This window comes from Anguilla rostrata, chromosome 11, assembly GCF_018555375.3.
Source record: "Anguilla rostrata isolate EN2019 chromosome 11, ASM1855537v3, whole genome shotgun sequence".
Taxonomy (NCBI): Eukaryota; Metazoa; Chordata; class Actinopteri; order Anguilliformes; family Anguillidae; genus Anguilla; species Anguilla rostrata.
The window spans coordinates 6,334,113-6,343,655 of NC_057943.1; the positions used below are offsets into that span (position 1 = coordinate 6,334,113).

Here is a 9,543-nt window from a genome sequence, read left to right on the forward strand (position 1 = left end):
GGCATTGCTTAAATTGCAGTAAGAGAAATTGCACTTGTCAGTTAATTCACACTTGTCTGTATGTGCAACTCTTTGATAGCACCAATGAAATTCTCAAGAAATTCATATGCAAGTGCTTTAATTATCTTGTAGTTCCAAATGGGGACTTCCAAACACAACGTCAGTGAAAGCATGCAAGTGTAAATGCATTTTAAAACACCTGAATAATGAATCAATGAATAATTTGCAGAGTGCACATATTTATCAATGAAGATTAATAAAGTTATGCAGTTCATAGAACAGGATCAAACAACCAACCAGTACTGTACGAGAACATCAGACAGTGACCAAAGTTGCATGGTTCTCTCTACAGGTGCAAATCTGTACATGGGGAAGCGCAGCAAGAAGACAAGTGACTCAATTTAATCCCCCCCCCCCCCCCCCCCCACCACTCAAGCACTTCAGCATTTGCGCCGACCCCAGTGCGTCTGCACCCCGTGACCACGTGGCAGAATCCCGCCCCCTGCCCGCCTCACTTCCTGTGGTGACACGGTGGAAATCTCAGCAGGGTGAACAGAGAAGAAACAAGAGCTCCAAGGCCGCCTCCCAACGCTCACCAGAGTGGATCAGTCATGGTCACAAACCAATGCCATTCCTCAACAATGATCTAAAATGCATCACCCGATCTAAAAAAATTATAATAAATAATTATTTAATAAAATAATAAATAATAAAATAACAGCATAAATACACCCAGACAGCAAAAATTGAAATTCTTAAGGAGGTTTTTTTCTGGAGTGGGATGAGAAGAAAACAAACACAGCCTAACTGCCAACAGTAGGGAAAGAAATTTCTCCTACCTCACCATTCTGGTCGGAGCTAGTCTGAGCACCTAGCCGCCTCAGAGCTTGGTAATCCACGATCAGTGCAGTTACACAAGGAAGGGGGGTGGGGGGGGGAGGGGCAGGGACTGTAGGAGAGCTCACTGCAGGCATAGGCAGGCCTAGGGTGGGACGAGGGGGGGGTGGGGCCATGGGGGTAAGGGTTGGGAGGGGGGGATGGAGGGGCAGGGGTTGTAGGAGTTCTCTGAGCAGTCGAAGGCAGGGCGGGGGGGGGGGGGGGGGGGGGGTTAATGAGCGTTGGGAGGGGGAGGGTGCAGGGCCCGGGACTGTAGGAGTGCTCAGCGCTGGCGAAGGCAGGGCGGGGCTGTTTAATCTGGGATTTGGATGAGTGTGAGTCGTCCTGATAGGAGCACCAGCCAGTGCAATCAGCCTCTAAGCTATCCGCCTCGTCTCCCCCCACACCCCCACCCCCCCAGACAGGGACGCGATACGGCGTCACCAAAAAAATAAATAAAAAACGTTATCTGAAACGAGTGCCAGCAGATGTTGTATTAAAAACAAACACTTCCAGACACAAAATAGCCCAGAAAACTTAGGCTAAATGTGGCAAAGGACAGGAAAGCTAAGCTTTGGAAAGGGTCTCAATGGATTCATACAGTCAGGCATTTGACCTTACAAAAAAGACAGGACAAAGTAAGCCAAATTTAGTGAAAAAGGGAGTTTTCACAAACAACCATGTTTAAATGTACTCTTGTACCCTTAACGCCAATGCTATCCACTACATTAAAAATGTGGACGTAAAAGCTTCTTATTTTTTTGTTCAATCCATGCTGTTCATTACAGAGCTGTTGATACTAGTCCCTGGAGAGATGATTGGAGGAAAATTGACCATACTGTAGGTACAGCACATATCGATCAGTTGTATAATACACCGGCCCACTGATGCAATGGTTCAGCATTTCAATTTCCACACCCAAAAACAAGCATGGCTTCCCCAGAATCACATTTGCTGAAGTACCAGTGTGGTACCAGTACCCCCCCCCCCCCCCCACATGACAAGTTTCTTGGCACGACCATGAAAAAGACAACCTTGAGGCCTTGCCGATTCAATATTACATACACAGACAAGACATTTTACCGCAACCATCAAGCATCCTGTGTAATTATCATGGAGAATATGTAGCCTACTCATATGGATTTTTGAATTTGAGCCAAAATATTGTGCTGAAATCGGAAGAGGTCCAGTACTACCAATGTCCGATTTAAGAGCAGTGAAATGTGAATTATATATTTATTGACAAAAAAAAAGGGAGCTATGATTTAAGATGCAGGCACCAGAGCAAAAAAATCCCCAGAGTGAAAAAGATGATGTTAGGGGAGTCCTCATTATTTTGTTAAAATTTTCAATGGATACTGACAGCACATTTATCTAATCAATTGCTTGCGCCCGCTCCATATGTTATAATTGAAGAGGTCCAATGAAGGACGACGTGTGGCTTTGTGGTCTTTACCTCTACATCAGCTTTTGATGACTGCACTGACTCCAGAAACACCACTAACACACGATAGCTTATGCTTAGAGATGTGAACATTATCAAAGGTGAAACACAACACTGAACAAATCTGTACACCTGTTGCATCAGTAGAACGTTGAGGTGTTCCTCAGGTAAATCTGGCGAGTTTGCTAGCTTCGTTTTGCGTAGACACTGACAATAAAATCAATATCATTGGTGGAGTTAAAATAAAAATTTCAGAATTACATCACAGAGTGGGTGTGGCAGCCTCAGTGCCATTGAAGAACAGATGGATATAGAGAAAATTATTACTTTTAAAAAAGGTTTTTATTCTTTGACTATTCATTACTGACTGACAGATAATACCATCCTCTTTTAACACACTGTGCCATTGGCCCTTTAAATTGAATGCCAGACTCATTGTGGGTTTCAGTGGTTGCCATTCAGATCTAACCAAAAATGAAGCATAACTGGATTACATCAGAAAAGTAAATATTTTATTAAATGCCCCTGTCGGTAGCGGACTGTGGTCAGAAGCCTGATCATATCGGGCTTCGTTTCCATTATTGATAGAGTGGGTTTGCGTCGGTCAGAAGTCCCTCTCAGATCACCGCTGCATAATTTATTTATCTACCTGGTGTTTTATTATTTTACTAGCATTTTTTAAACCCACTGAGATTAAAATACTTTTTCAAAGGGGGCCTGACCCGACCTGACCACAAGCTACAGGCTGCTATCAGTAAGAGATGTGCTGCAAAGGTTTGCAGGTTCGATTCCACGATGGGGGCACTGCTGTTGTATGCTTTAGCAATGAGTGTTTAACTAAATTGCCTCAGTGTGCTGTATATCAGGTTTATAAATGTAAAATACTGTGTAAAATAAAATGCAAAAAAAAATAAATAAGAAAAGCAGTGTAAGTTTCTCTGGACAAAAGTATCTGCTAAATGCCTGTAATGCAATGTAATGCCCACTAATTGGGGCTGGGTTTTATGTGCACTGAGTGCTCTATGAGGAAAACAGCTGAAGGGAGAGGGGATCTGAGGCCCAATCAGCTGCAGTGCACTTTTGCATTGGAGGCCAATGGCATGGCACAATGGTGACTTGAGAAGCACAATTAGCAATCCCAACTAGGGGGAGGGAGAGGGCAGAAACGGAAATTTTTAAATAAATTATTAAATGGTCAGACGCTGTTCAGCATTTTAAACATGTTTTAAAGATCCAATTTCCAGGGCATGCAATTAAAGCCCAAATTCCAGCTCCATCAGGAAACTGATGTTCATATCTTGTCAATCAACGATGTTTAAAAATCTGATGCGTTGATGGATCGAAGCATTTGTGTCAGCCTCAGCATTTATCCTTGGCTAAACTCCCAACCAGCCACTCTCATTCTGCAATCTACTCACCACCACCCCCCCCCCCCCGCCCCCACTCCCCCCCCCATCCCCCCCCTCCTTGCATTCACTAATCTAATCTTTGCCTGGCCTTTAAAGTGTATAATGACAATTCTACTGTCAATTCTATGGGAATAACGCAGCTGCATACCCATAATCATTATGGTCACTCAAATGCGTATCCTTCTAAATGTAGCACTGTAAATTTAACCCCATCCATCCGTTTGACGACGTACAAGACCGCAAACTTTCAATACTGCATTGCGTACATCAATACAATAGATTTTTGAACATGCTGTTCATACACGCAGGATACTTCAGTTCCAGTTCCAGCGCTCAGATGATTTTGCCTACAGATACTTTAACTGTACGGGAGTCGCTACACTAGTTAAGTGCATCTGAGAATGCAGTTAAAGCACATCTCCCATGTACTCCGCTCTCAGGCTGTCAGCTGAATGATTCATCCTCTGGCATCCAACCCATGTATTTTAAAAGTGGCCTCCCCTCAACCAGGCAATAGATGCAGGGGCTGTCCAAGTAACCGGCGTGTTCCGGTTACTACTGACCACCAGGTATTGTTTATGAATACGACCGCGTGGGGCACAGGTAGCCAGGATGGGTCACAGCCACTGAAATAGCAATCCCCTTTACCTGGGCTGCACCAGCACACCTGATTGTGAGTCCCACCTGGGTCCTAGACAGGGCCGTAACTGCCACTGAGGACACTGAGGTCACGTCCTCAGTATTTTTTCTTTTTTTCCCCGTGTCCACTTCCAAAGCCTAATATTTAATTTCATTCTTTAGTGATAAAAACAGCTGCAATTCACTTAGGACTGGAATGAATGGGCTTTAATACCTTCTGAAATTAAAGCCTAATCTAGGGCCAAATGTACGGCATTTACACCCTAGAATTCATCCTCCATGAAATGAGAAAATTGAGGGGAAAATGAGCATAACCAGCCAATCTTCTGACCTCAGTATTTTTTTAGGTCCTGATTACACCCCTGGTCCTAAGCAGTCCTGGCCCACCTAGCTCTGTGCAGACCCAGCTATATGAATATTTCTGGCTGGTGGACGCTCGACTGCATGAAGAACATAAACCAGAGGATTACGATCTGGAACAGATTCCAACGGCCCCATCCCTGGGCAATGCTGGAGACAACTGTGTGTGTCATCCAGCAGGGCAGCAGGCCACAGTTGGCACTGGCACGGGCCAGAGTAGAATAGACTGCGGTGCCCATACATGCACTAGAACACTACATTAACAGGATGAGCCACCCAGCAGCCCTGTGTGAAGAAATTCTAAAGCAGAGCGTGCATCTAACGAAATATTTTTAGCCCATGACTTCATGGATATATGCTGTAAGCCCCGATTTAGAATTTAATGAAAGAATTAAGCATACGTTACTTCTTTTTTTATTTCCATTACTACACCAGATTAAGTGGCTTGCAATATTCAGGTGAAATACTCAGGGTAATAATTATGTTAGGTAGAGATTACTTGAGACAAGTTTCTGCAGGGCTAGCAGCCTAGATTTCAGAATTCTCCCTAACGACAGTGGGTACTGGCTACTGATTGGTGCGTCAGGAGTTACCGTTTACTGGACAAACACTCTCAGGGTAACTGTGCACTGAAGAAAGTAGCTAACATCTTCAGTCATTTTCCAGTAGTTTGTGAGAGCTGTCCTTGACATGTTAACCCAGTGAAACTCTTAAGTGCTACTTCCTGCCTGAAACCCCCCGATTAGGCCTTCCTGCTTGCCTGGAACGACAGCCTGAGGAACTCTGAGTTTGTACTGTTCATGTTCTTGTCCTGAGATACACCACTCCACCCCACCCCCTCCCCACCCCCACCCCCCTCCTCCTGTCCTCATCCAAAACCTCCCTGCTCTGAGGCATTGGTGCAAAGCCATCTCACATGGGTGCACTGGCATCAGAAATTGTTTTTTTTTTTTTTGTTTTTTGGCTTTCATGCAAGAATTGCATTTTTTATGCCCCAATGATGAATTTGAGAGGCAGTTCATGTCTTGGGGCTTTACTTACAGGATTCCATCATTCAGTGCGTCTGCAAAGAAATTGATTTCCAGTCTCCAGCTGCCTGTTATACATGGATTTGGTTTGTTTTATGAAATATAATAAAAACAAACGAGATCTTCGCTGCTTCCCAAGAGCCCTGCTGATTGGTTTTCAGGTTGAAAGGTCCCAGACTGCAGTGGAAAGTCCCAGGGATCCTTGATACAGTAAGTCGGATTTCCAGTCACCAAGTAGGCCAACGGTCAAGCGTTCTAATGAAACCTGGCAAGTGTATTTTGTCTCAACCATTCTCCAAATCCCCCCCTGGGACTTTGACCCAGGACCCAACAAGGTCAAAGTCAAAAAGGCTCTTAAGACTTCCATCTCCAACTAAAGCACTTCTGCGTGGATTAGACTGAAATCACATGCAAGCTCTCCTCGTTTTTCCCCTCCCAACTCTCTTATTACCCGTCCTTCTGCAATTCTCCTTCAACCAATCCACAACCCGTCCGTTTGTTCTGAATTCTTGCAATGTTTTCACACAATAAACACCTGTCCTGCACCTCAATACAAGAAACTCTATTTAAAATTTCAGGGTCTACTCTGTACTGCATGTGCAGGTGGATATGCACCCATCCACCAAAGGCTGTGACTTCAGACCAATCAGATGTAGCTTATGATTTACTTGCGGTTCACATTAAAGCTTGGCCTTCGTCTTTCTTTCAAACTGAGATCAAAGTGAATTAATTTTACGAGTTGTCAACAGAACCTCCCATACAGTTCATAAGCTACAAACATGTATGCTTGTATCGTATCCTGAAGTCAACTGGATTTTGGCCTAACACTCATATTTTCTTGACAACGTCGACACAAAACAGGCACACATACTCACTCCAAAGCTCATCTAGATTCTCACATCTTCTTTCAGCCTCTCTCTGGCTGTAACATGCACACACATATTCACATACACACACACACACACACACACACACACACAGACACACACAGACAGACATGCATACATACACACACACACACACACACACACACACTAGACACCTTCTTCTCTCTCCCTCAGCTGTTTGGTCCCGTCAGAAAAGAGCCACCTGTATAAACAGCAGCATTTTATAGGCCCTGACCAGCACGCTGGCCAACAGATCCCATCCCTACAGTGCACACAGACATACCCATGATTTATACATTTAGTATGTTTATCCATTAAACTCTACAGGGCATATAATGAATGTAGTTTATCAGGCGATTTGAATTACCAACCGTCACAGACACTAACACTGTAGTTTAAGTGCTTTTAATTTGTCCTCCCCAAAAAATGCTCTGTGGACATTTCATCAGGGTAGCAAACACTTCACCATATCCCAGCCTGATATATCTGTGAGGATGCTTCCTTAAGCCCAAAGTAAAGTCAAAATGGCTACAATATGTTGAAGATACGTGCCAACATGCAAAACAGATCATTTGCAACATAAAGGTCTACAGAACGGTGGCTGATGTAATCTGTCAAAGTGATGTAATATATCACTGGTGGTTAACCCCGAACAAAAACTACACAGTAAAAATGTAATTGTACATACGAGGCCTGCCGCTGACACAAGCCAACGTCAATAACCATCACACACGGTATTTATATTCCACTCAATTCACATTAAGTTGTATAACACCAAAACTTGGTTACTTTTCTAAGCGTAAACCTGTGGAGATGTAAACACGTTCTGTTAACATATTACTGCTGAGTGTGCGCTTCAAAAAACCACAGATAGTCAATTTATATCAAAGTTAATGATGGTATTATTGCAAGTGTCATGCAGGCCTGATACATATGCGCGACGCTCTTTAAACCAGTCTTGCACTTGGTTCATTCATAAATTCACACACCAAGAAAAACCACGAACACAACTCCGCACGTGTACAGCAAAGTTCCACAAAACAACGGTAGGAAGCCAGCATAGTTTGTGTACAGCGCGCTCAGCTGAGATCAGTCGGCCAGCTAACCAGCCAGCAGGCATACCATTAACAGATCAAATGTCTTAAACGGAGTAAAAAGGAATTGCATCTTGTCACTGGTATACGCGCGTGACATTCATGCCATAATACTCGATAGCTACCACTGCTAGCAGTATGACTGACCAAAAGAGAATCAATTAGACAAAATCGCAAACGAAAAAATCCCACACACATTACGCAGCAAACACAGCATGCACGCGATGTAATTCTTAGAGATGATAGTGTGTTTGAAAGCAGCGAGAGAGTGTATAAATATTGGTTTAAACAGCTTGCGCCACTGGAAAACACGCGCCTCGAGTAACCCTTGTCCACAGAGCAGGTCTGATCTCCGCTTAAGTCCGTAAAAAACGTTCGAAGTTCGACAGACCACATCCAATCACCTCACTGACTTACCTGCGAGACGTCATTGCAGTCTCCCAAAGCTGTCAAATTCCTGAGATGGGGGAAAATCGGAAGAAAGTACAGTCCTCCCCCCTCTCTCAACCGAGTCCGCCTTTTATGTTTGAGCGGGTGTTGAACAATGCACAACTCCGATAACCTACCACAATCATAGACCCCGCCTCCAACGTCCACCGCAGAGAATTTAAACAGACAGCACTGCGCGCGACGGCGTGTTAAATTTGCGGGATGAAGTGCATACTTTGAATTAGTAGCATGGCGTGTGTGATAAAGTTTCACCTGCGCGTCAAACAACTCAGAGCGCTGATTTGATCAGGAACTTGATACAGTAAGTAATCGTCAGGTAACTTTAAATAGATAGCGCGAATGTGCAATGCATTACGCACAAAACGTTCACATGTTTAGATTTCACGTTGACCTGCACAAAGTGATGAATGGCTCTGTTAAAATTACAGCGACATTTTCAACAGGTAATATATATTCTGAACAAATACTGTACGTTCCACGTAATTCATGCTGCTGCGCTCTCGGTGGACAGTTACGCACTTAAGAGTAGGCTACAATCTCACTGGTTTTAACATCCTTGGCATACGTTTGAAAACGTTTGTATGATGTGTACTTAAAGTAGCCTACTTGGCATGACATGTCACGTGGTACATCTGGTTGGGAGGCATGCTACAGGTGGGTGGGCATGCCTCGTATCTGTAGAGTTGAAAGGGTACATCCCACACCAGAGCGGAGAGTTTGGCACTTTTCAGGATTTTCCTAAGAAATAATTAAAAGGACAACAAATTCATTCTTTACAAGAATATGAACATTAATGTGGACCCTCTGACGTCAAGTAAGTACACAATATTAAGAACTTCGCACAACTGCACAGTGAAGCTCCTAACTTGGGTTACATTCGAAAAGCACACTTACTCGACATCTACAGAAAACACAATTCATAACTGTATAACTTATAGCTTTATATGATAAGGCTGTATGATCAGTTACGGCCTGTCCCATATGCAAGATACGCACAGTTTGCATAAGCAGATCTTGGAAATTCTGCTTAAATTAGTCAAAATTGTTTGCAACTTAGGGGAGAAGAGCTGTTTGGGAAGGAGAATCATGTATACCCATTAATAATCTCAGTAATTTGAAGAAGTCAAATGGTGAATGTTATTCTGTGTGTTCCTGTATATTTAATAAAGGGAAAATTCAAACTGATGTTTCTAAGGTCATGTCGTTCTGTACAGTTGGCCATTTCCAGTGCAGGGTTTATTTTATTTATACATTCATTTTTATTTATTTTTTTATATTTTGGTAATTGTTATATGTCATTGTTTGTGGATGCGTACAAATACAACGGGCTGTTTTTTTGTTTGTTTTTTTGTCCTT

General features: G+C 43.3%; 1 protein-coding gene across 3 annotated transcripts in view; it reads right to left on the bottom strand.

Moving 5' to 3' along the window:
• Window positions 1-8,320, bottom strand: part of LOC135235336 (tyrosine-protein phosphatase non-receptor type 11-like) — a 42,983-nt gene extending 34,663 nt beyond the window's left edge. Inside the window, exon 1 of one of the 3 annotated variants that reach the window (XM_064300733.1) lies at window positions 8,155-8,320. In XM_064300733.1, the coding sequence (XP_064156803.1) occupies window positions 8,155-8,168 (14 nt within the window). In that variant the 5' untranslated portion in view covers window positions 8,169-8,320. The remainder of the gene's footprint in view (window positions 1-8,154) is intronic. The other 2 variants (XM_064300732.1, XM_064300731.1) reach the window with 2 other exon arrangements.
• Window positions 8,321-9,543: the final 1,223 nt, after the last annotated feature.